Genomic DNA, 26460 nt, shown 5'->3' on the forward strand with positions numbered 1-26460 from the left:
GCTCCTCCCTTAAGCATAATACCAGGAGACCAAACCATCACAAAGATTATATGAGGTTAAGTTGGTACCTTGTTGTCTTTTAGCTCCTTATGAACCATGACAGAATTAAAGAAGTTCAGATCAAGCGAATAAAAGACAGGCTTTATTTTTGTCTTAGTAGGTTCCTCCATCATTTACATCATGCCCCTTTATCTAACAAATGTACTCAGCACACCTACCACCTAACAGTAAGAAATATAAGACCATTCAGTCGATATTATATTAAATGGCTAGCAGTGAGTTATGGGCTGCAATTCAATCTTGTGGAGTTCTACTGAAATTCATAAACGACCCAAATTTTTATATTCTGATTGATTTAGATTATCTGAACTCCTCTCATCATTTTAATGCATTAAAAACACATACCATTGTTTTTATCAGAGCGATGAGGATGACTGTTCATTTCATTTGGAACCCCATGCGTTGCCCATCGAGTGTGAGCAATCGCAAAGTGCATTTCAAATTCTGTGTCAAAGTCCAGAAGTTTTTGTTCTGAAAACAAAATAATTGTTGTATATCAAGTGCTGTATTTAAGCATAAATAGTGATCACTACAGAATATTACGCAACTAGTTTACAACTGAATTTATTACAATATTCCATATTACTTACAAGCTTGGAAGGCAGAAAGTCAAATCTCATAATTAACTTTAAAAAAGTCAGTTGAGCAAGTATTTTATTTTTGGTTTAGGTACACTACTCATGAAGCCTGAAGGGATACTTACTTCCTTTGTGAATGTCACAAATCTTTTAGTGTTGGGAGTGACGTCTATTTGCTCAGAAAATAGTACAGAGGAATTTGCTAGATAGGTCACTGGGTTGTGCCAGCGCACGAGGTAAAATATCTTTCAGGCAGCAGCTGTAATAAGTAATCTTTATGGGATAGTAGGAAATTAGGTATTTCACACTGCAATTATTTCCCACCCTAGAACGACATTCGGTGTTGATGTGGAAAGGCTCTACCCCTCCCATTTCATGCAGATAACGCCAATTCTGTGAAATATATATACTTTTAACTTCAAAACAAAAGTCAAACTATTTTTTTCTTTATCTTCACTATCAATTATTTGAAATTGTAGGCTAATAGAATAAATGGCAAGAAGAAAAAGTTTTCAAGGGCTTTTCACTCTGAATGTAAATAGTCTGAAAAATTACTCAGCTCAGATGCTTGGGAACTCGTCCTGAATCTCTGTTCTGGTACAGCATAAGCAAAATGTTTGTAATATCATGATTCTACAATAAAACTAGTATTTAATCAATGACAACTCCTAGGAGTGTTTGATACTGGTTTAGCATTAACGTCTTTTCATCATTTCAGTCCAAATTGGGAAAACAACCAGATTTCAAAACACAGACTTTATTCAAGGAATTGAGCACAACCCAAAATAGGTTATATATTATAAAAAGGGTCAAAATGTAGATATTTTAAAGTCTATTTTTAGGTTTTAGATCACAAAGGACTCTTCATGCTTAAAAGAGCCTTTGATGTAGTAAGAGATTTAAAAAAACACTGTTGTAGAAGAGGCAAAGGATATCAAAAAGTTAAATGAGAAAACCAGCAAAAAAAAAGTTAATGCTCCAAAAGGTTGGAGTCAGGATTGAGTGGTATTTGTGAATGCAGAAAGCATTCAAAACAAAATTGGAAGCATTAATAACTATGGAGTGATATGATGTAGTAGCTATAACAGATATATGACTTGGATTCAGTCAGGACTGGGGCTTAATATTCCTAGTTATAACATTTTCAGAAGAGATAGGAGAGAAAAAAGGTGGTATGATGGCAGTGTTAGTAAAGGATGCTATCAAAGCAATAGAACATCATGATGTCCTAGGGGGGTTGCATTAAGACAGACTCCATATGGATAGTTAAGAAACAGAAAGGGAAATAGTATCATTCTCTGTGTGCATTATAGGCCACCAAACAGTGGAGATGAGATAGAGGAAGAGCTGCAGACATTTCAAAGAGATATACAAGGGCAATAATGGGTGATTTTAGCCTAACCAAGATAGATTAGAATAAAGATCATGCATACAATCATATAATGATACAGCACAGAAGAAGGCCATTTGGCCCATCATGTCTGTGCCGCTCTTTGAAAGAGCTATCCAATTAGTTCCACTCCCCTGCTCTTTCCCCAAAGCCCTGCAAATGTTTCCACTTCAAGTACTTATCCAATTCCCTTTTGAAAGTTACTATTGAATCTGGTGCTGAAATAAAATCATCCTTTTTCACAAAAAGATTGGAGGTTGTCAATATCAACCAATCAGATCTTTGGAAGGCATGACTGAAGGCTGTTGGAACCAAATCAACCAGGTATAATTTTTTCCTATTGCTGGGTGTGCATGAATGAGACAGAAAATTTTAAGGTTAGTTGTTGGTTTCACACGGCAAAAGTGTGCGCATTTAGTGTTTGCCCCAACTAATTTGTAGACAACGAACAGGCTGCTAAAATCCAGCTTTTGATAAAAGGTTTCCATTTTCCTCAGAAAAACTTTCTGGGGATTCTCAGCTGTTGTCTTAGGAGAAGATTGGTAGCAACTAGTTTTGAGACCAGAAGACTGTTTCCTGATGTAAATTTACTAATGAGCTTTATTTCAGCACTCCTGTTGCTATATTTCTGGAATCAGCAGGGTTTTGAAATACAATGCAAAGTAGGGTTGAAGTGGTTATGGGTTTTAATTTGAAAAATTACTCTGATATTTACACTCTATTCGAGTCGGTTTTAAATGCCAGAAAATGCACAATCATGGGGTTAAAAAATACACATTTGGGCGTTCTGGGGAACATGACCTCAGACATCCCTGGGAAATAAATGTCATGCCCCCACATCCCCCTTCAATAATTTCGAAATGCAGCACTACTGTAAACTCTGATTTTGTGTACAGCGTCTTCATATGTCATAAGGCCTACATTCAGAGCAGTTTTGAGCTGTAGCTTTTGCTAGTTTTCTAGATTGGCATGTATATTGAGATCACATATTTACTGGTTTGATTAATACTTAGCTGGAAAAAAAGCTCAGGTTTTTAAAAATTATTTGACAAACAAATTCATACTTTTTTTACAGCCTAAAAAATGAATACAAAAATTACAAAAATAAAACTAAAATAGAATGGTCAGTGTAATATTTTATATGGCTCATTATTTGCAGAGAAAAAATATACAAGCATCAAAAATAAAAATGTTAAATACCAAAGACTACTAAATTAAGTATTGCCAAAGAACTGAAACAATAATTTATAGATCATGGTCACTTACTATAAAGCTCTTCAGCCAGGGCCTTGACTTTGCCTCGGTTTCTGAAGAGACAGATGCGTCCACCATTTTTATGATCTTTGTCACTATCTTCATCAATTGCTATTCCTGTTATTTAAAACAGTAGTTATTCAGAAATGAAAGCAGATTATTTCAAGTTCTTCTAAAGAAACTAATGTATATGGTTGCGCAAGCAACAGAAAAAAAGGATTTGTAATAAAGAATTTTCATTTCTGTTGTGATCAGTCACACCTCAATTGGGTCTGTTTGTCACAGACTAGAAAGGAGGGGCAGGATCTCTGCTGTAATGTGCATATACGAAGATGTTGAGCAAGACAGGGTTTAAAATGTGATGCACCCTTCCAAACCCCTCCTCATTCATTGTCTGGGCTTGCAAGTGAAGAATGAATCACTGGAGGGAACTGTGCTGTATTCTAGCATGAATCACTGTCTTCAGAAGGGCGGGGGCAAGGGGGGGCAGGGAAAGAGAAGCTGAGGGATTTAAAAGACAACATGGAGCACTGTCCAAATACTCTCCTCTTCCACAGAATATGGACAACTGAATCACCTGGGCTTGGTTAAAAGTCTTTTCTGAAATAAGATACCTTCAACAGTGCAGCACTCGTCAATACTGTACTAAAGTGTCAGCCTAGATTACGTGCTTAAACTTATGACCTTCTGACTCAGAGGCGAGAGCACAAAACTAAGACAAGGCTGACGAGTAAATTATGTGTACCCGATTCGGCTGCCTGAGGCCTTGAACTGCACAGGTCCTGCTCACTGATCACTCCCGTCCTTGCTAACTTACATTAGCTCCCTGTTACGCCCAACACATTAAATATAAAATCCTCATCCTGGTCTTCTAATCCCATGATGGTCTCTTATCACTCATCAAGCCTTATATACCTTCCTGAATCCTTTGGTCCTCTGACTCTGTCTGGCCTTGTGCAATTGCCCTCCCTTCATCCACCACAGCCCTAAAATTCAAACTCCCTGAAAACTTCCACCTCAACACCTACTGAAAATCCATCTTTTTAGCCAAGCTTTCAGTCACCCCTCCCAATCTCTCTCCAAGTCTCAGTGTCTGTACTTCTATTTCCATTATGAAGTGCTTTGGGATATTTTTAAGTTCATGACACTATATAAATGCAAATTATTGTTCTTGTATAGCATTAGATATTTCTAGCCTGCTTTAGATATTCCCTCAGGTTCAGCAACGCTGGTCACTCCTGTAAGTGGACCAGTGTCTTACGCTTAGGAATTCATCTGTACTGCCCAATATCTAGTGCATTAGCATGACTTGGGGGGGTGGGGGGAGGTAAGGGTGCATCAATAGAACCCCCTTGTTATCTGAACTGGATACCATGTCCTTCCCACAAGCTCTCATGCACTTCTCCAAATTTCTGGTAGGCAAACTGACAAACACTTTTGTGAGGTGAGGCCACGTACAAATAGTTAAGCTGCTTTATTTTACAGCCAACAAGTTTACATACAGAACAATTACAGTGAATCACACGTTATCTTGACCATCGTCCTTGTAAATAAGAAAAATAATAAACCAAGCCTTCATGTCCTGTTTTTTGGGCTTTTGGTCAGTCCTAGCATTGAATCTGATTAAGATGTATGCTGAGCTTGATTGGCTCTATTCTTAAGCTAACCTGTCTGGGCCTTATTTTCTCTCTTAGCAGACATAATCAATTGACCTTCAACATATAGTTCTTTGTTGTTTTGTTGCTTGTCCAACAGGAAGTTGGGGGTTGGCTCTTGAAAAAGGGGAGCAAAGTGGAGAAAGATATATCTATTTATTTACTTACATTAGAGATAGATAGATTAGGGTGAGTTCAGGAAACACAATCATTGATATAATGGTAAAAGAAGTCAGGGAGGAGTAGGACTGGAACAAAAAGTGTTCACATTCAGCCAGGCAGATGAGAGTATTGGTGGATGAGGCTGGTGTTTGAGCAATAAATGCAGGGCTCACAGATGGTCCAGGTGAGTGATGGAGATGTAGAGGGACTGTATATCCATAGTGAATTAGAGACAGTTAGGGCCAGAAAAAAAATTCAAGTAGCAATGGGTGTGAGAAGCATTGTAATTTTAGGTAGGTAAGGACTAGACAAGCTATGGGGCAGGGTGGGGGGGGGGGGGGGGGGGGGGAAAGAGGGAGGAGGAGAGGGAAGAGTCAAGATAAAAGGAAATTAGTTCAGTGGGACATTAGCAGGCTGAAACAATTGGTCCACAATTCTGTCTGTGTATCTTGGGGAGGAGGTAGAAGAAGGCTAATCAGGATTGGAGGCAGGCTAATCTGGTTTGGAGGTACGTTCGTGCGCATGTGTTTCCCCCCCCCCCCTTCTTTTTGTTCTATTTATCTTTAGTCCTCCCACATCCGGTCGGTGGCAATACCAGAATGTGTTATTGCTACCATTGTGGTGACGGTAGACCCGCGACCTATGTTTAAACGCTACTTCTCAGTAAAATCCTCCAGCTCTAATGAAGGGCCCACACCTGGAATGTCAAGATATTTATTCTCTCCATAGATGCTGCTTGACCTGCTGAGCCTGCCCAGCATATATGGAACGGGTTGTTCACTTATATACCCAGTTACTACATCAGTCACGCAATAGACTTCCCAGCGAACATAATGTGCTTCAGTCCTTCGCTATTACGTATGTGTATCTGATGCTGATGAATTCGTACACTAAGTAATTACACAGAATTTATTTATGACTTGAAACTTATTGTATTCTGCTATATTTCCCGATACAAGAGAACATATTCAAAACTGCATTAATATATTTTGAGAATTTACCTGCTGAATCATACCCTCTGTATTCAAGTCTCTGAAGACCTTTGATTAAGGTCTCAAAGATCTCCTTCCGGGTGCGAGGGACTCTGTAGTTCAAGTATGCAAAGATTCCTGCAAAATACAATTTTGCTATTCAAACTGCCGATTTACCAAACAACAACTTGCATTTATATAGTGCCTTTAACGCAGTAAAACGTTCCAAGGCGCTTCACAGGAGCGTTATCAAACAAAATTTCACACCGAGCCACATAAGGAGATATTAGGACAGGTGACCAAAAGCTTGGTCAAAGAGGTAGGTTTTAAGGTGCCTCTTAAAAGGAGAGCGAGGTAGAGGGGTTTAGGGAGGAAATTCCAGAGCTTAGCGCCTAGGCAGCTGAAGGCACGGCCGCCAATGGAGGAGCGATTAAAATCGGGGATGAGCATGAGGCCAGAATTGGAGGAGCGCAGAGATCTCGGAGGGCTGTAGAAGGTTAAAGAGGTAGGGAGGGTCGAGCCACGGAGGGATCTGACAACAAGGATGAGAATTTTAAAATCGAGGCGTTGCCAGACCGGGAGCCAGTGTAGGTCAGCGAGCACAGGGGTGATGGGTGAATGGGACTTGGTGCGAGTCAGGATACGAGTTTTGGATGAGCTCAAGTTTACGGAGGGTGGAAGATGGGAGGCTGGCCAGGACAGCAATGAAATAGTCAAGTCTAGAGGTAACAAAAGCACGGATGATGGTTTCAGCAGCAGGTGAGATAATCAGGGTTGGAGGTGTGTGTGCGTGTACTCCCTCTTCTTTCTTTTGTTCTGTTTATTAAATAATACTTCTCTGTAAAACTCCTCCAGCTCTAATGAAGGGCCCATATCCGAAATGTCAACATGTCTATTCCCTCCACATCTGCTACTCGACCTGCTGAGTCCAGACCCCATGAAATCTCATGGCATCGGGTCAAACGTGGGCAAGGAAACCCCCTGCTGATTACCACCTACCGCCCTCCCTCAGCTGATGAATCAGTCCTCCTCCATGCAAAGCACCGCTTGGAGGAAGCACTGAGGGTAGCAAGGGCACAGAATGTACTCTGGGTGGGGACTTCAACGTCCATTACCAAGGGTGGCTCGGTAGCACCACTACTGACCAAGCTGGCCGAGTCCTGAGGGACATAGCTGCCAGACTAGGTCAGCGGCAGGCGGTGAGCGAACCAACACGAGGGAAAAACCTACTTTACCTCGTCCTCACCAATCCACTTGTCGCAGAGGCATCTATCCATGACAGCACTGGTAGGAGTGACCACTGCACAGTCTTTGTGGAGATGAAGTCCTGTCTTCACACTGAGGACACCATCCAACGTGTTGTGTGGCACTACCAATGTGCTAAATGGGATAGATTCAGAACAGATCTAGCAGCTCAAAACTGGGAATCCATGAGGCGCTGTGGGCCATCAGCAGCAGCAGAATTGTATTCCAGCACAATCTGTAATCTCATGGCCCGGCATATTCCTCACTCTACCATTACCAACAAGCCAGGGGATCAACCCTGGTTCAATGAGGAGTGTAGAAGAGCATGCCAGGAGCAGCACCAAGCGTACCTAAAAATGAGGTGCCAACCTGGTGAAGCTTCAACACAAGACTACATGCACGCCAAACAGTGGAAGCAACTTGCTATAGACAGAGCTAAGCGATTCCACAACTAACGGATCAGATCAAAGTTCTGCCGTCCTGCCACATCCAGTTGTGAATGGTGGTGGAAAATTAAACAACTAAAGGGAGGAGAAGGCTCTGTAAATGTCCCCATCCTCTATGATGGCAGAGCCCAGCACTTGAGTGCAAAAGACAAGGCTGAAGCATTTGCAACCATCTTCAGCCAGAAGTGCCGGGTCGATGATCCATCTTGGCCTCCTCTCGATATCCCCACCATCACAGAAGCCAGTCTTCAGCCAACTCAATTCCACGCGATAACAAGAAATGATTGCGTGCACTGGATACAACAAAGGCTATGGGCTCCGACAACATCCCGGCTGTAGTGCTGAAGACTTGTGCTCCAGAACTAGCCGCGCCTCTAGTCAAACTGTTCCAGTACAACGACAACACTGGCATCTACCTGACAATGTGGAAAATTGCCCAGGTAGGTCCTGTCCACAAAAAGCAGGACAAATCCAATCCGGCCAATTACCTCCCGATCAGTCTACTCTCAAGCATCAGCAAAGCGATGGAAGGTGTCGTCAACAGTGCTATCAAGCACCACTTACTCACCAATAATCTGCTCAACGATGCTCAGTTTGGGTTCCGCCAGGACCACTCGGCTCCAGACCTCATTACAGCCTTGGTCCAAACATGGACAAAAGAGCTGAATTCCAGAGGTTAGGTGAGAGTGACTGCCCTTGACATCAAGGCAGCATTGGCCATGTGTGGCACCAAGGAGCCCTAGTAAAATTGAAGTCAATGGGAATCAGGGGGAAAACTCTCCAGTGGCTGGAGTCATATCTAGCACAAAGGAAGATGGTAGTGGTTGTTGGAGGACAACCATCTCAGCCTCAGGATATTGCTGCAGGAGTTCCTCAGGGCAGTGTCCTAGGCCCAACCATCTTCAGCTGCTTCATCAATGACCTTCCCTCCATCATAAGGTCAGAAATGGGGATGTTCGCTGATGATTGCACAATGTTCTGTTCCATTCGCAACCCCTCAGAGAATGAAGCAGTCCGAGCCCGCATGCAGCAAGACCTGGACAACATCCAGGTTTGGGCTAATAAGTGGCAAGTAACATTCGTGCCAGACAAGTGCCAGGCAATGACCATCTCCAACAAGAGAGTGTCTAACCACCTCCCCTTGACATTCAACGGCATTACCATCGCCGAATCCCCCATCAACATCCTGGGGGTCACCACTGACCAGAAACTTAACTGGACCAGCCAATACTGTGGCTACAAGAGCAGGTCAGAGGCTGGGTATTCTGCAGCGACTGACTCACCTCCTGACTCCCCAAAGCCTTTCCACCATCTACAAGGCACAAGTCAGGAGGTGTGATGGAATACTCTCCACTTGCCTGGATGAGTGCAGCTCCAACAACAAGCTCGACACCATCCAGGACAAAGCAGCCAGCTTGATTGGCACACCATCCACCACCCTAAACATTCACTCCCTTCACCACCGTGGCTGCAGTGTGTGCATTACAGGATGCACCGTAGCAACTCGCCAAGGCTTCTTCGACAGCACCTCCCAAACCCACAACCTCTACCACCTAGAAAGACAAGGGCAGCAGGCACTTGAGAACAACACTACCTGCACATTCCCCTCTAAGTCACACACCATCTTGACTTGGAAATATATCACTGTTCCTTCATCGTCGCTGGGTCAAAATCCTGGAACTCCCTTCCTAACAGCACTGTGGGAGAACCTTCACCACACGGACTGCAGCGGTTCAAGGCAGCGGCTCACCACCACCACCTTCTCAAGGGCAATTTGGTTGGGCAATAAATGCTGGCTTTGCCAGTGATGCCCACATCCCATGAACAAATTTTAAAAAAGGTATCGAACAGGTCGTCCACCACGTACCCAGTTATTAAAACAATCACACAATAGATTTCCCACAACAACATGTAATAAAATTAATTGTACTCATTAAGTAAACCTGTGCCTTTAATCAGCCTCAGAAAGCAAATATAAGAATACATTTTCAAATACAGGTACAAAAAAAAATTGAAGTTACCAATTAACAGCCTGACCAATCTCTCTACGTGGTATTTTGGACTTTCAAGAAGAATCATAGAATTACACAGCATAGGAAGAAGCCATTCCAGCAATCATACATTTCTGCTGGTTATCCAAATGAGCTCTCCACTTCATTCTATTCTCCTGCCCTTTCCTCAAACTTTTAAAATTGGTCTTTCCCAAACAATTATCCCAATTTAAACGCTAATAGGGATTCTGCTTACAATTCTGTTTCTGGCATTCATGTCCTAACTGTGCAAAAAAAATTCTCCTAACCTCTCCCTTTTGTGATAATCTTAAATTTATGCTTTCCAGTTACTGACTCCCCAACCACTGGAAATAGTTTTTCTCCAACTTCCAACTCCAACTCAAAACCTTTCAATTCAGAACAGCTCCATACTCTTTGTTCGAATGGAACGAACCCCAGTTTCTTCAATCTCTCCTCATAACTGAAATCTCTCATCTCTGGTATTCAATTCTGTGCCAAATTATGGGCACCCTATTTTGCTGCAATTCCTGCAGCAGGACCTCTAACCTACAAAGCATTCTCCCCAATGCAGAGTTTTATCTATATTTCCTCACATCCTTGCATTTGCTTGCCAGATTTTTTTTGCCCAGATGTTTTTATCCCCCCATCAAAAATTGTACTGCATACAGTTTTGGTCTCCTTATCTAAGGAAGGATATTCTTGCCTTAGAGGTGGTGCAACAAAGGTTCACTAGATTGATTCCAGGGATGAGAGGGTTGTCCTATGAGGAGAGGTTGAGTAGAATGGGCCTATACTCTCTGGAGTTTAGAAGAATGAGAGGCGATCTCATTGAAACATATAAGATTCTGAGGGGGCTTGATAAGGTAGAAGCGGAGAGTTTGTTTCTCCTGGCTTGAGAGTCGAGAACTAGAGGGCTTCGTCACAGGATATGGGGTCGGCCATTTAAGACTGAGATGAGGAAGCATTTCTTTACTCAGAGGGTTGTGATTCTTTGGACTTCTCTACCCCAGAGGGCAGTGGATGCTGAGTCATTGAGTATATTCTGTGCTGAGATAGATAAATTTTTGGACTCTAGGTGAATCAAAGAATATGGGGATCAGGCAGGAAAGTGGAGTTGACGTTGAAGATCAGCCATGACCTGACTGAATTGCGGAGGAGGCTCGAGGGGCCATATGGCCTACTCCTGCTCCTATTTCTTATGTTCTTACCCCCCTTTTTAATGGCAAACAGCAACTAATTACTGCTACCTCACCAAATTTCCCAATCCTTGGTTAATTGCGTAACTTTTTGTGCTCATTGGTCCAGCAAGGCCAGCTCTCCTTGCTACCAGGCCAATCCCAGCTGTGCTCCCAGCAGAGATTTTGCTATAGTGCTGTAGTGTCGGGCTATAGTGCTGTCTCTGCAGTGCTATGTACTTGGGCAAAGTGGAGCTCTGCATATACCTGCTCAAACTTATCCAAAGATCTTTACTTAGGAAGCCACTACACTTTAAAAGTTTTTACAATAAAAGAAATCCCCTGCACGCAAACAAAAAGAGCAGTGTAATTGGCCCATAACATTTACTTTTTAGTATAGGGATAGGTGTTTGACAGCTGGGGGCAATGTGCTATAATTCAATCTCTTTTTCCTAAAAGGAAGCAAGCTGAAAAGAACTAAAAAAATAATAGCCATGAATTCTAATGTGGCCTACACAAAATGTTCTTGAAATGCCATTAAGATTTTTCAGTTAAAAAAAATACAAGCTGCTGGCCGTAATGTCTCTTGGTAATCAACTGTAGGAGAACATCATGGTGCAAATGGGGAGGTGAAAAGAGAAAGATGCATGCTCGAAAAGAACAGCATATCCTCTCAAAATAAAACACTTCACACTTGGAACTGGTAACTAGACACATGATACAAATCTAAATTACTCTATTACTAGTTTATTATTATTACCCATGTTACCCATTCTCCTGGCCCATGCTTATGTGGTTCAATGTCATTTAATTGTTCATATTTTGGTACTCTTTAATATTTTCTCCCATTATATATCCATAATTATAAACACATACATAACAAAATATTTTACTTAAGTAAAAATGTAAATAAATCTTGGGATCAATGTATGCTAACATAAAAATACCTGCGATGTGGAGATGCCGGTGATGGACTGGGGTGGACAAATGTAAGGAATCTTACAACACCAGGTTATAGTCCAACAGTTTTATTTGAAAATCACAAGCTTTCGGAGGCTTTCTCCTTCGTCAGGTGAGTGTGGGATTCCATGAAGGTTACCACATATATAGTCAGAGAACAATGCCTGGTGATTACAGATAATCTTTCCAACTGCCCGTTGTCAAGGCAATCAAAGTGTTCAGACAGAGAGACATTACATACAGGACTACTGCATATACAAACGGTCAGAACCCAAAGAGACAGAGAGAGAGAGAGAGAAACATCAGAAAGGAAGAGAAAGACAGAGAATGACCAGTTGTATTAAAAACATAACTCTTTTTTTGGCTGGTGGGGTTACGTGTAGTGTGACATGAACCCAAGATCCCGGTTGAGGCCGTCCTCATGGGTGCCAAACTTGGCTATCAATTTCTGCTCGACGATTTTGCGTCGTCGTGTGTCTCAGAAGCCACCTTGGAGAATGCTTACCTGAAGATCGGTGGCTAATGTCCTTGACTGCTGAAGTGTTCCCCGACTGGGAGGGAACCCTCCTGTCTGGCGATTGTTGCGTGGTGTCCGTTCATCCATTGTCGCAGTGTCTGCATGGTCTCGCCAATGTACCATGCTCCGGGGCATCCTTTCCTGCAACGTAGGAGGTAGGCAACGTTGGCCGAGTCACAGGAGTATGAACAATGTACATAGTGGGTGGTGTCCTCTCGTGTGATGGTGGCATCTGTGTCGATGATCTGGCATGTCTTGCAGAGGTTGCCGTGGCAGGGTTGTGTGGTGTCGTGGACGCTGTTCTCCTGAAAGCTGGGTAATTTGCTGCGAACGATGGTCTGTTTGAGGTTGGGTGGCTGATGAAGGCGAGTAGTGGAGGCGTGGGGATGGCCTTAGCGAGGTGTTTGTCGTCATCGATGACATGTTGAAGGCTGTGGAGAACATGGCGTAGTTTCTCCGCTCCGGGGAAGTACTTGACGACGAAGGGTACTCTGTTGGTTGCGTCCCGAGCAGGAAGTTTGAGAAACTCGGCATCACCACCAGCATCAACCAAGCCTCCCCGGTACCACGGTTGCAACCACAGGGAAGTCTATCGTCAATTTGTCCGACCACACCCTTCAACCAGACGAAATCGAAGTTCTCAGCCGAGGGCTCAATTTCTGCCCCACCACCAAAATGGACCCCATTGGTCTCGCGGCGGACACAGAGGAATTCATCAGGAGAATGAGGCTCCGGGAATTCTTCCACAAATCCCAAGATTTCAGCAGCGAACCCAATGAGACAATCAGCGATCCGGAACAGCAGACAGAGGGATCCGCGGTACAGCAACCGAAGAAGAAAGAGTCAAACCGGACTCCTCCGGAGGGTCGCTGCCCTAAGCTTGACATGTATGCTCAAGCTGTCAGGAGATGCGTCAACGCCAGATTCATCAGCCGCACTCACAAGACAGTCCAGAATGTCACCCGAGCACAACGCAACGCCATCGACGCTCTCAAGACCAACCGCAACATAGTCATCAAACCAGCGGACAAAGGAGGAGCCATCGTCATACAGAACAGAACGGACTATTGCAAAGAAGCATACCGACAACTGGACAACCAGGAACACTACAGACGGTTACCCGCAGATCCGACCAAAGAACACACCCACCAGCTCAACAAACTGATCAAGACCTTCGATCCAGACCTTCAAAGCATCCTACGCACTCTCATCCCACGTACTCCTCGCGTGGGAGACTTCTAGTGCCTCCCAAAGATACTCAAAGCCAACACATCCAGACGTCCTATTGTATCAGGCAACGGAACCCTGTGTGAGAACCTCTCTGGATACGTTGAGGGCATCCTGAAACCCATCGTATAGGGAACCCCCAGCTTCTGTCGCGACACTACAGACTTCCTACAAAAACTCAGCACCCACGGACCAGTTGAACCAGGAACACTTCTCACCACGATGGACGTCTCGGCACTCTACACCAGTATACCCCACGATGACGGCATCGCTGCAACAGCATCAGTACTCAACACCAACAACAGCCAATCTCCAGACGCCATCCGAGAACTCATCCACTTCATCCTGGGTCACAATGTCTTCACCTTCGATAACCAGTTCTTTACCCAAACACATGGAACAGCCATGGGGACCAAATTCGCACCCCAATACGGCAACATTTTCATGCACAAGTTCGAGCACGACTTCTTCACTGCACAGGACCTCCAACCAACGCTATACACCAGATACATCGACGACATTTTCTTCCTCTGGACCCACAGCGAAGAATCACTGAAGAGACTACACGATAACATCAACAAGTTCCATCCCACCATCAAACTCACCATGGACTACTCCTCAGAATCGGTTTCTTTCTTGGACACACGAATCTCCATCAAAGACGGGCACCTCAGCACCTCACTCTACCGCAAGCCCACGGACAATCTCACGATGCTCCACTTTTCCAGCTTCCACCCTAACCACGTCAAAGAGGCCATCCCCAATGGACAGGCCCTGCGAATACACAGGATCTGCTCAGACGAGGAGGAACGCAATGGACACCTACAGACGCTGAAAGACGCCCTCGTAAGAACGGGATAAGACGCTCGACTCGTCGATCGACAGTTCCGACGGGCCACAGCAAAAAATCGCATAGACCTCCTCAGAAGACTAACACGGGACGCAACCAACAGAGTACCCTTTGTCGTCCAGTACTTCCCCGGAGCGGAGAAACTACGCCATGTTCTCCACAGCCTTCAACATGTCATCGATGACGACAAACACCTTGCTAAGGCCATCCCCACGCCTCCACTACTCGCCTTCATCAGCCACCCAACCTCAAACAGACCATCGTTCGCAGCAAATTACCCAGCTTTCAGGAGAACAGCGTCCACGACACCACACAACCCTGCCACGGCAACCTCTGCAAGACATGCCAGATCATCGACACAGATGCCACCATCACACAAGAGGACACCACCCACCAGGTGCATGGTTCATACTCCTGTGACTTGGCCAACGTTGTCTACCTCATACGTTGCAGGAAAGGATGCCCTGGAGCATGGTACATTGGCGAGACCATGCAGACACTGCGACAACGGATGAACGGACACCGCGCAACAATCGCCAGGCAGGAGGGTTCCCTCCCAGTCGGGGAACACTTCAGCAGTCAAGGACATTCAGCCACCGATCTTCGGGTAAGCGTTCTCCAAGGCGGCTTTCGAGACACACGACAACGCAAAATCGTCGAGCAGAAATTGATAGCCAAGTTCCGCACCCGTGAGGACGGACTCAACCGGGATCTTGGTTCATGTCACGCTACACGTAACCCCACCAGCGAAAGAAAGTTATGTTTTTAATACAACTGGTCATTCTCTCTCTTTCTCTTCCTTTCGGATGTTTCTCTCTCTCTCTCTCTCTGTCTTTGGGTTCTGACCGTTTGTATATGCAGTAGTCCTGTATGTAATGTCTCTCTGTCTGAACACTTTGATTGCCTTGACAACGGGCAGTTGGAAAGATTATCTGTAATCACCAGGCATTGTTTTCTGACTATATATGCGGTACCTTCCATGGAATCCCACACACACCTGATGAAGGAGAAAGCCTCCGAAAGCTTGTGATTTTCAAATAAAACTGTTGGACTATAACCTGGTGTTGTAAGATTCCTTACATAAAAATACCTGTTAGCCAAAAAGTTATTGCAGGAGTTTCAAACTGGTATCTTCTGTATTAAATAGTTGGGGACAATGCCTTGCATTCAAATCATCCTACTGTTCCCCTCATGCAAAATGTCCGCATTCATCCAGTGAGTGACAGAGGCACAAGAATATTTTTTTTTAAAAACATTTGGTCATCATTATTCACTTGCTGCTTCAAATAGGGATTACTTTAGTTCAGGTCCAGCTGATTAATAACTGCTGATATATTTTAATTTGAAATATTGCAATGGTAGCAAATAATAAACCAGCACATGCTAACCAGTGCTAACTTTTACATAAAATAATCACCAAAACAAGAAATACTGTGAATTTACTGAGTATTTGTGACCAAAAAAAATTGAGGCCTCCTTCATATTGCTTTCACAATGCTCCCTTTATTCTTTGACTGGCTAAAGTTTCATTTTCAAGCAAACCCTCATTTTGCTCCTGCACATGCAAACCATAAGGCTCACCAGTCACTAGAGACCACTTCTCAGACAGTTTTTCTCAAAATGGGCTGCCAAAAGGCAAAATTAACATTTCCTGGACTGAAGTCAAACATACCTTGCATTCAGTACACTAAACTTTCTCATGCTGCAGATGCTAGGCTATAATAGCGGCATCTTCATGTTCCAAATTTAAAACTATTACTTTTGCCTAAAATAGGCAACTTACAACTGTCCAAAAGTGCCCAAGCTTACTGACAGTAAGACTAGGGTTTAGATTAGGCATAAATTGGTTATTGCAGAATAAAATTTGAGAATCAACCAAAAAGCACATGACTGTTACCTCACATTGTCCCCACAACCCTTTCCACTGCCAGTTACAGGGCATCACTGGCAGTGGCCTAAGAACAAATCACCTTCATTCCCTCTCAGTTGTTAAATGATGCCTAACTTTATGATAGGAATTGATGTTTCCTAATTCTGAAGTTCTGAGTTTCTATCTACATTTATACATACACACACACATACATACGTACATATATTTAAAAATAATAGAAATCCTCAAAAATCAGCTAGATAGCATTTCATAAAGATTACAATTCAGTGAAAAAATTAGAGGATTATTCCAACAGCTTAAAAAATAAAACCAGTATTCATTAATTTACAAACGTTACTCACTGAAAACTATACCCATTAACATCAATTATTAAGAATAGCGAATTCTATATTAGTACAATACAAACAGTCTTCAGTCCTAAATCATTTGAGTCTACTGGCATTTTAAAATTTAAAAATCATACAATTGGCCAAATCTATTGGCAGAGCGTCTCAGAAAACTCCAACATCACTAAAATTACATTAAGGGTCATTTGAGTGAGTGAAGCTGAAGTCATCTTTACTTCCGATCAACGCGTTCAATTAAATGCATAACCAATTAAGATTAAAAGAAACAGACATTTATTTCTCCATCACCAGTCAAAAGTTCAGTTAACTTTTTGTAGAACAACAGGATACCATATTGTATGACTAATAATGTCTAACAAATGAAATCCAGACATTATTTCTCCAACACCAGCCTAAAGTTCATTTTTTTATTATACAATTTAAAGCCATAAGGCAGGAACTAAAACAGCAATTGCTCCCCCTTCCCTCAGAGCACTTGCAACATGCAAAACCTCAGTCCTAACTAAGGTTTCCATCAACAATGTCAACCTTCTTTTCAGGTGCTGATTGAACTTCTGTAAATTTCCAGCATTATGTCAGAATTAAAAGGACTCTAGTCTTTTCAAAGTACATCACTAATTTGGGATGGGTTGGGGGGGGCGGAGGCAGGGGGGAAAGAATTGAGAAAAAAAGCTGCTCAACATTATTATATGAACTTCTGCTAAAATATATAACACACAATGGGTTGGGAGACCTCAGAAACTTGGGCTGGATGAAGGGATAGAGAGCCGTATATCTGTTTGCTGATGCCACCAAGTTAGGTGAGTAATGTAGATGGGAGCAGAAAGTTGATAAAGGACATTGATAGCTTAAGTGAGTGGGCAAAACTGTGGCAAATGTGGTTCAATGTGGGATGGGCGAGGTCATCCACTTTGGACCCAAGAACAACAACTTGCATTTATATAGCGCCTTTAACGTAGTAAAAGATCCCAAGGCACTTCACAGGACTATCAAACAAAATTTGACACTGAGCCACGTAAAGAGATATTAGGATAGGTGACCAAAAGCTTGGTCAAAGGAGTAGGTTCAAAGGTGCATCTTAAAGGAGAGAGAAGGGTAGAGTCGGAAGGAATTCCAGAGCTTAGGGTCTAGACAGCTGAAGGCATGGCCACCAATGGTGGAGCGAAGTAAATTGGGGATGCGCGAGAGGCCAGAATTGGAGGAGTGCAGAGATCTCAAGAGGGTTGTAGGAGGTTAGAGAGATAGGGAGAGGCAAGGCCATGGAGGGATTTGAAAACAAGAATGAGAACTTTAAAATCTAGGCGTTCCCGGATCGGGAGCCAAAGTAGGTCAGCAAGCACAGGGGTGGTGGGTGAACGGGACTTGGTGCTAGTTAGGATACGGGCAGCGAGCAGCAGAGTTTTGGATGAGCTCAAGTTAACAGAGGGTGCAAGGTGGGAGGCCAGCCAAGAGAGCATTGGAATAGTCGAGTCTAGAGGTAACAAAGGCATAGATGAGGGTTTCAGCAGCAGATGAGCTGAGGCAAGTCCGGCGATTTTAGTGATGGAGAGGATATGGGGTCAGAACCTCAGCTCAGGGTTAAATAGGATGCCACGGTAAATAGATCTAAGTATTTTCTAAATGGTAAGAAGCTAGGGACTGTGGAGGAGCAGAGAGATTTAGGGGTCCATGTACAGAAATCACTAAAAACTAGTGGACAGGTACAAAACATAATTATAAAGGCTAATGCAATGTTAGCCTTCATCTCAAGGGGACTGGAAGACAAAGGGGTGGAAGTTATGCTACAGCTGTACAGTGCTCTGGTAGGACTGCATCTGGAGTACTGTGTTCAGTTCTGGGAACTGCACCTCAGGAAGGATCTATTGGCCTTGGATGGCGTGCAGCGCTGACTCACCAAAATGATACCGGGCTTTGAGGGTTAAATTATGAGGACAGGTTGCATAGACTAGGCTTGTGTTCCCTCGAATATAGATGATTAGGGGATGATCTAATTGAGGAGTTTAAGATGATTGAAAGATTTGATAGAGTAGAGAGAGAGAAACGATTTCCTCTGGTGGGGGAGTCTTCACTCAGAAGGTTGTGAATCTTTGGAATTCTCTACCCCAGAGGGCTGTGGATGCTCAGTCATTGAGTATATTCAAGGCTGAGATTGATAGATTTTTGGACACGAAGGGAATCAAGGGATATGGAGATAGGGCGGGAAAGTGGAGTTGAGGTGGAAGGTCAGCCATGATCTTATTGAATGGCGGAGCAGGCTCGAGGGGCCGTATGGTCTACTCCTGCTCCTATTTCTTATGTTCTAATGTAGTCCAGAACAAGGGTGCATAAGCTTAAAATTACAGCTAGGCTGTTTAGGGGTGATGTCAGGAAGCTCTCCTTCATGCAAAGGGTAGTGGAAATCTGGAACTCTCTCTCCCCCAAAAAGCTGTTGAGGCTAGGTCAATTGAAAATTTAAAAATTGAGATTGATAGATTGTTAGGTGAGGATATTAAGGGATATGGAACCAAGGCGGGTAAATGGAGTTAAGATACAGATCAGTCATGATTTAATTGAATGGCGGAGAAGGCTCGAGGAGCTGAATGGCCAATTCCTGTTCCTTGTTATTCCACACAGCCGTCTAGAAGCCAGACCCTGCAACTACACTGTGATGGTTAACATAGCAAAACTGAATGCTAAATGTTGACAGCAATTTACAATGGAAATGTTGACACAAAAGGCAACCAAAAATTATGACAAATGGAAGTAAGATGTGTGAACAGGAAGAGTGCACCGTACAAAATATTTTAAATATAATTCCCAAAATTTTATAGCTCTCAGAAGTACAATACTTAATAAAATAAATGGCAGTTTCCTGGGGAGAGATAAATTAATCCTACTTCAAATCTAAAATTTCATATAACGCCAGTGTTTTGGTCAACATTCATCCTTCAACCAACACCAAAACAGATTATCTGGTCACTTGTCTCATTTGCTTTCTCTAGAATCTTGCTGTATGCAAGCTGGCTGTTGTGTTTCCCATGTAACAACAGTAACTGCACTTGAAAGGTAATTCTGTGAAGCACTTTGGGACATCCTGAGGACATGAAAAGCACTCGTCAAATCCGATTTATTTTCAGTGAGGGTCACTTTTTCCATTCAGAATTATAGCTGATTGGACAGGGAAGGAAGATACAGGCAAAGTATTTAGAATAATAACAATATAAACGTTTTGATTTCAGTGAACTGTCTTGAGTGCACTGACTGTAAAAATCAAATGTACAGTCAAAAAATTGTTCTTTTTAATAAATTAATACTGGGGTTAGAAAACTGATGATAATAGAAGACAATATGGACAGTTGGACAGTTACATGGGTAAGATGGGTATAGAGGGATATGAGCCAAGTGCAGGCAATTGGGACTAGCTTAGTGGTATAAACTGGGCGACATGGACATGTTGGGCCGAAGGGCCTGTTTTCATGTTGTAAACTTCTATGATTCTGTGATTCTATTCTAATATCCTTGAAAAAAGTTTGCAGACAGTACTAGAAGTCATTAATTTAAAACACATGACAGAAATATGCCTATATAGAGATTGATACTTAAAACTGGTCTTGACATGGCAGTTAAAGTTTAAATCAGACCTTAAACTACACTAAAGTAATATAGATTTCCATATTTCAAAAGTTATTCATATAGTACTATATTTGACACAAGAAAACCTATAAAACAATGGCCCTATAGTTAAGGTGGTTTGGGCCCAAGTTAAATGTACTTTTGTAACGTTTATTTAGAAAAGCTCTGCAGCTGCTTAGAGAGAAACTTTTTTTTAAAAAGTCCCTCATTCACATCTTTCACAGAACCTGCTTTTTGGAAAGTTACACAACCTATTAATCCCCGTTTTACTGTTTAAAAAAGTTACCCGAGCTCTATTCATTTCAACAGGCTTGCAATGTATTTCACTTCTTTTCTGAGGGGGAAGAGAAGCCCCCACTGATTTCAATTGTCTGCCCAGGCAAATACAGCTCTAATTACCAGATCAGAATTATCAGCTCTAGTTGGAAACTCTACCGCTGCAATCTCTTAAAAATACGAAACGTCCCAGCTAAAAAAGCGCTGCCACGAATAACATCCACCATACAGTACTTTTTGCTCTGGGCTTTCAGGTTTTCCGTACAAAAACACTTAAGGGTACAAGACAGTGGCTAAAAGCAGGAGTGAACATATTTCAAAGGAGAATTCAAGTACTACAAAGTAACCAAGAAAACAAACAGGGAGAGGTGGGAGACTCATCATCGAGGTGCCATGGAAAGAATCTCCCGTCCACAACATTTTAATGTTTTTTTTCTTACCGCACATCGTGATAGAAACAACTCCGAAACTCAAGAAACTGTCCAAATGGCTTCGATCAGTGTCTGCGTGACTTTCTGCGCGTGTGGCTCTCACTGAACACGTTACCTGCCTCCCCGATCCTCTGAGGGAAACGGCGCGCATGCTGCTCGTCTAATATCCTCGCCGCTGATTGGCGCTCGGTTGCTAGGCAGGCAGGGCCGCACCCAACAAGCCTGGGTGGGGTCGCCAGCCTCAGGCGGACAGGTTCTGGGTGGGGTCGCCAGCCTCAGGCGGACAGGTTCTGGGTGGGGTCGCCAGCCTCAGGCGGACAGGTTCTGGGTGGGGTCGCCAGCCTCAGGCGGACAGGTTCTGGGTGGGGTCGCCAGCCTCAGGCGGACAGGTTCTGGGTGGGGTCGCCAGCCTCAGGCGGACAGGTTCTGGGTGGGGTCGCCAGCCTCAGGCGGACAGGTTCTGGGTGGGGTCGCCAGCCTCAGGCGGACAGGTTCTGGGTGGGGTCGCCAGCCTCAGGCGGACAGGTTCTGGGTGGGGTCGCCAGCCTCAGGCGGACAGGTTCTGGGTGGGGTCGCCAGCCTCAGGCGGACAGGTTCTGGGTGGGGTCGCCAGCCTCAGGCGGACAGGTTCTGGGTGGGGTCGCCAGCCTCAGGCGGACAGGTCTGGGTGGGGTCGTCATCCTCAGGCGGACAGGTCTGGGTGGGGTTGCCATCCTCAGCCCGGCAGGTCTAGGTGTATACACAGGTATTCGAATTAGCGACAGTGACGGCATTGATCCATCCCAAATAATCAGTTACTTTACTTTGAGGTTTAGTAAGTTAATGGCGGTGAGAAGTAAAAGGCATTCCTGTAACTAGCTGCATCAGTGGCAGGTACGAGACATACTCGTCAAATCGGGTTCATTTTCAGTGAGGGTCACTTTTTCCATTCAGAATTATAACTGATTAGACAGGGAAGGAAGATACAAGCAAAGTATTTAGAATAATAACAGTATAAATGTTTTGATTTCAGTGAAATGCCTTGAGTAGATTGCCTGTAAAAATCAAATGTACAGTCAAAATATTGTTCCAAAAATGTTAGATTTCCTGTCATGAATGTGTTTAGAAGGGTCTGGAAAAGGATATTTTAAATTCCCTCTGGATTTTCTTTTGGGCAGAAATGAGTGTGCGCACTAGAATCCCACAGTTAGATCATGTATAAAGGGCCGGCTAAGCCTCAATCCTTTTGGAATGAGATTCACTTTTTTGGTGTAAATATACGACCCATTTTGAAAAATACCACTTTTTAAAATATACACAGCTCAATGTATTTAAATAGGGTTGAGATCTGTCATAGGTGTTTGATCATAAATTTCTTCAAACATTTCCTCAAATGTTGACAGTTCTGGATAAGTTCATCTAGATTCAAGCCTCTTTGAAGTTAAGGTTCATAAACACTGTTGTTGAAAAACAAGAACCTGTCAAGTAAAGGGAATTAGGGGTTACGGGGAGCGGGCAGGAAATTGGACATGAATTTAAATTTGAGGTGAGGATCAGATCAGCCATGATCTTATTGAATGGCGGAGCAGGCTCGAGGGGCCGATTGGCCTACTCCTGCTCCTATTTCTTATGTTCTTATGCAAGTACAAATGATCAATTACCAATTTTAAACAGCATCTCCTCAGTTGTAAGGCAAGCAAATATGAAATTCTTATGGTTTAAAAATTCTAAAATGATTGTTGCAGTGAACAGTATTGAATTTTGTAACTCAAGACCAACCACTCTTTTTGTCTATCCACTTTTTTTTGTTCTTTCTACATCATTCTCTCATTAGCTCACTGCCGTTGGACTATAATAGTCTGTTCTGTCTGCTTCTGGTGTAGTCTATGGATTCGTTTCTCTGAACTTTTCCAAAAAGGACTGGAAGAATAACTGGATCAGTATATAAAATATACTCATAGTCATGAGCTCCTGCCATAAATGAAAGCCATTATAGAATTTTACAACACAGAAAGAAGACCAATTGGCCCATTAAGCCTTTGCAGGTTCTCTTCAAAACCTATACACTTAGTATCATTGAACTGCCATTTCTCCATACCCTTTAATTGAGGATGAAATTACCACATATCTAGATAAAATAGAAAATAGTAGTCAGCAGAGATTTGAAAAGGGACAATCATACTTGACAAACTTCAGAGAATTCTGTGATGAGGTAACAGACATGGTAGATGTAATGTACACGGAATTTAAGAAAGCCTTTGACAAGATACCACATGGAAGATTACTAGAGAAGATTAAGAAGTATGGAATATGGGGGAGGAAAGCAAATTGGATTAAAAATTGGTTAGAAGGGCCACAACCTTATTGTGGATGATTACATTGATATCATGCTTTGACAGAAACTTAGCTTACAGGTGGTGACATATTGCCCCTTACTGAGGCCTGCTCACCTGCTTATACATTCCACCACCTGCCCTGCTGAAACTGTCATGGTGGCAGTGTGGCCCTCATCGCCAAATCAAAACTTGGTCTCTGGCACCTTCCCCTTAGAGCACCACAACTTGTTCCATCCCTCTCACCTCTCCTTTAAAATCCTCATTCTGTACTGACCACCACAAGCTCCATCCCGTTTCTCCCTGAGATATCCTCACTCCTTTCCTCCTTCGGTACTGAGCAACTCCTCATCCACGGTGATTTGAATCGCCATCTCAACTCTCCTTGCCCTCTCTCCTTTGATTTCACTGCCCTCCTGTCATCCCATTGTCTCGATCACAGATTTGTATCCCTCACCACTCACATCCCTCTACCCCCTTCAAACCTCACTGCCTTCTGTGTCCACTCATCAAAAAAAACTCCTCATTTACAACTACAATTTTAAATTCCCAACTGTTTAGCTTTTCTCCCTTATATGGCATGAGTTTGTGGCAGGCGCTGAAGGCGATGACTTTTATCTTCTCAATGTTGAACAGGAGGAATCTGCAGCTCATCCAAAACTGGATGTTGGAAAAGCACAAGGGTAATGGAAAGGTTGAGAGAGGTGGTGAAGAGGTAGAGCTGGGTGTCATGAGCGTACATGTGCAAGCTGACCCCACGTTTTTGGATAATGTCGCCAAGGGGCAGAATGTAGTTGAAGAGGAGTGGGGGGGAGAATCAAAGATGGATCCTTGGAGGACTGCAGAGGTTACAGCAACAATGGGAAGGGAAGCAATTGCTCAAGATGCTCTAGCCATGACTGGACAGGTAAGAATGGAACCAAGCAAGGACAGTCCCTGGACAACAGAGGAGTAGCTTTGGATGAGGAAGGTGTGAACCACCGTTTCAAAAGTTGCAGAGAAGTCCAGGAGTAGCATGGTCACACTCACAGAAGATGTCATTTATGGCTTTGATTAGGATAGTTTCAGTGCTGTAGCAGGGGTGGAAATATGACTGGAGAGATTCAAACATGGAGCGAGAAAGATGGGCATGGATTTAGTATTCTGAAAAAAAAAGCTCTTGTGGAAAAGAGTTGTTTTGGGGTAAGGGAGGTGAAATTAGATTAGGCTGAAGCTCTGAACTTCAAAAACAAATGCAACTAAAATAAATAATGCATTTGTCTTTTGAAGAAATTGGGCTATTCTTGGAAAAATGGGATTTTGCAATCCATATCCATTCTCATGACAAATAGTAGAATCAGCTATGAGTGAGGGAGAGGTTTAGTAACTGGAGATGTCTTATTAGAAATCAGTTCATAAAAAACAAAAACTGTAGACTGGAATTAACGAGATAGAGAGAGGGAGTGAGAGATTTAGAGAGGAGAATGAGAAAAAACAAAGGGGAATGAGAGTGAATGAGATGGGAATAGGGAGAAATGAAATGATATGGGTACAGGGAGAGAGGAAACAATAATAGGGAGAGAATGAACACGAGGTAGGAAAAGATGGATGAGAAAAAGGAGAATAGAGAAGAGAAAGAAAGGCAAAGAGGAAACGAGAAAAACATGGTGAAATAAAGGAGGGGGAATAAGTGAATGATAAAGTGACAGATTGAGATGGAAAAAGGAAATGAGAAAGTGATAAATATGAGAGATAAAGGAAGAGGGAACAAGAGAGACAGGGAAAGAGGGAGAGGAAAAGAGGAAATGTGATAGGATAGAAAAGGAAATGAGAGAAAGAATGGAATTCGTGAAAGGGAAAGAGGGAATAAGAGAAACAGGGAGAAAAAGAATGACATTTTTACCAAGAATCATTCAGGGTAAAATTCCAAATGCTCTTGACAATTGAAACTACTGTTTTCCATGAACAAAAGGTATGTGGAAGCAAGCATGCACAGATGATGGTTTTACTTCTTATTCAACAATGATTTTGAAATGGACCTGTCATAGGGGCTGATAATGTGATCTTCAGTGCCTGTGGTGCTGCTGTGTATTGGGTACTGGCTGCCTGCATAATGGGACGCTGAGGCCCGATGCCTATGGAGTGCATATTGCTGGATACCTGACCAAGAAGTGCCCCACATGTTTGGAGCCTGGACACCAGTTCTGTACTGGGCAGAATTCAAGTTCCTTGGGCTGGAAGTGTACCTGGTGCTTGTTGCAAGGCACATTTAATGGGTCACACGGTCAACACTTTCATATTACACAATGCCCAGGAACAAAATAAATGTACCTGTGTATTTAGAAAGCTGAACTGTTGGGAAAGTGCACTGCATTCTCCCTTTGTGATGATGCATCAAGTTTAGAGGCGAAATGTAGTTAAGATGCATTGTATGCCAACATTTTACAATTAAGTCACGTATTAGCACATTTGCCTTGCCAATCTTGCATACTCCAGCAAATCCGATTCTCACCTGCTTCCAGTTTGGGCTACAGCTGAGATAGCATTCACTTGCTCTGTCACCTCCATCCATGCTATTCTGGTGCTGCTTTCTATTGCAGAGTGGCCTTCACCTCCAAAAGAGTAGCCCTTCTTCGAACGATCTCCTGCAGGACTCCGAAAGCTGTCTCACCTAATAGGACAATTCTCCCCCCTTGCCAGCCTCTGGCCAAGTTTTGCCCCAACTGCAGAACAGCTTTAAGTGTGACCAGAAGTCCTTTAAGAGCTGTTGACACCCAATAATCCACCCCTTCATTTTCTAATGAACCGACTGCGTTAAAGAACAATGTTAGCAAGGAACACCACAGGTGTGTGTATAACATTCAAAAACCAGTGGTCCCAGCACCCTGGTTTATTTGTTTGTGGAAATATTTTTGAATCATCAACATTAGCCTGAATGTGCTGCTATATCTGGGAATGGGGGTGGGGAGGAAGAAAGCTGCCAGGATATTCAGCTGTTATACAATCAGCGGCATGAAGCCCAGCAAAGCAGCAAGCAGGGAGCAACACGACTGCTACTGTCACAAGCATAAACCTTCAGCGCCGTTGATCTCTCCAGTAGAAAAGAAGCC

At 43.2% G+C, this 26460-nt stretch overlaps 1 protein-coding gene across 1 annotated transcript in view; it reads right to left on the bottom strand.

Annotated features, from left to right (window-relative positions):
* LOC137332207 (glutamine--fructose-6-phosphate aminotransferase [isomerizing] 2-like) overlaps positions 1 to 23745 on the bottom strand; it is a 76712-nt gene extending 52967 nt beyond the window's left edge. The window contains exons 1-4 of the mRNA XM_067995903.1: positions 23709 to 23745; positions 6101 to 6208; positions 3295 to 3399; positions 406 to 531 (exon numbers count right to left, since the gene is read on the bottom strand). Of these exons, the coding sequence (XP_067852004.1) occupies positions 406 to 531; positions 3295 to 3399; positions 6101 to 6208; positions 23709 to 23745 (376 nt within the window). The remainder of the gene's footprint in view (positions 1 to 405; positions 532 to 3294; positions 3400 to 6100; positions 6209 to 23708) is intronic.
* Positions 23746 to 26460: the final 2715 nt, after the last annotated feature.

Source organism: Heptranchias perlo, chromosome 14 (assembly GCF_035084215.1).
Source record: "Heptranchias perlo isolate sHepPer1 chromosome 14, sHepPer1.hap1, whole genome shotgun sequence".
In the NCBI taxonomy this organism is placed as follows: Eukaryota; Metazoa; Chordata; class Chondrichthyes; order Hexanchiformes; family Hexanchidae; genus Heptranchias; species Heptranchias perlo.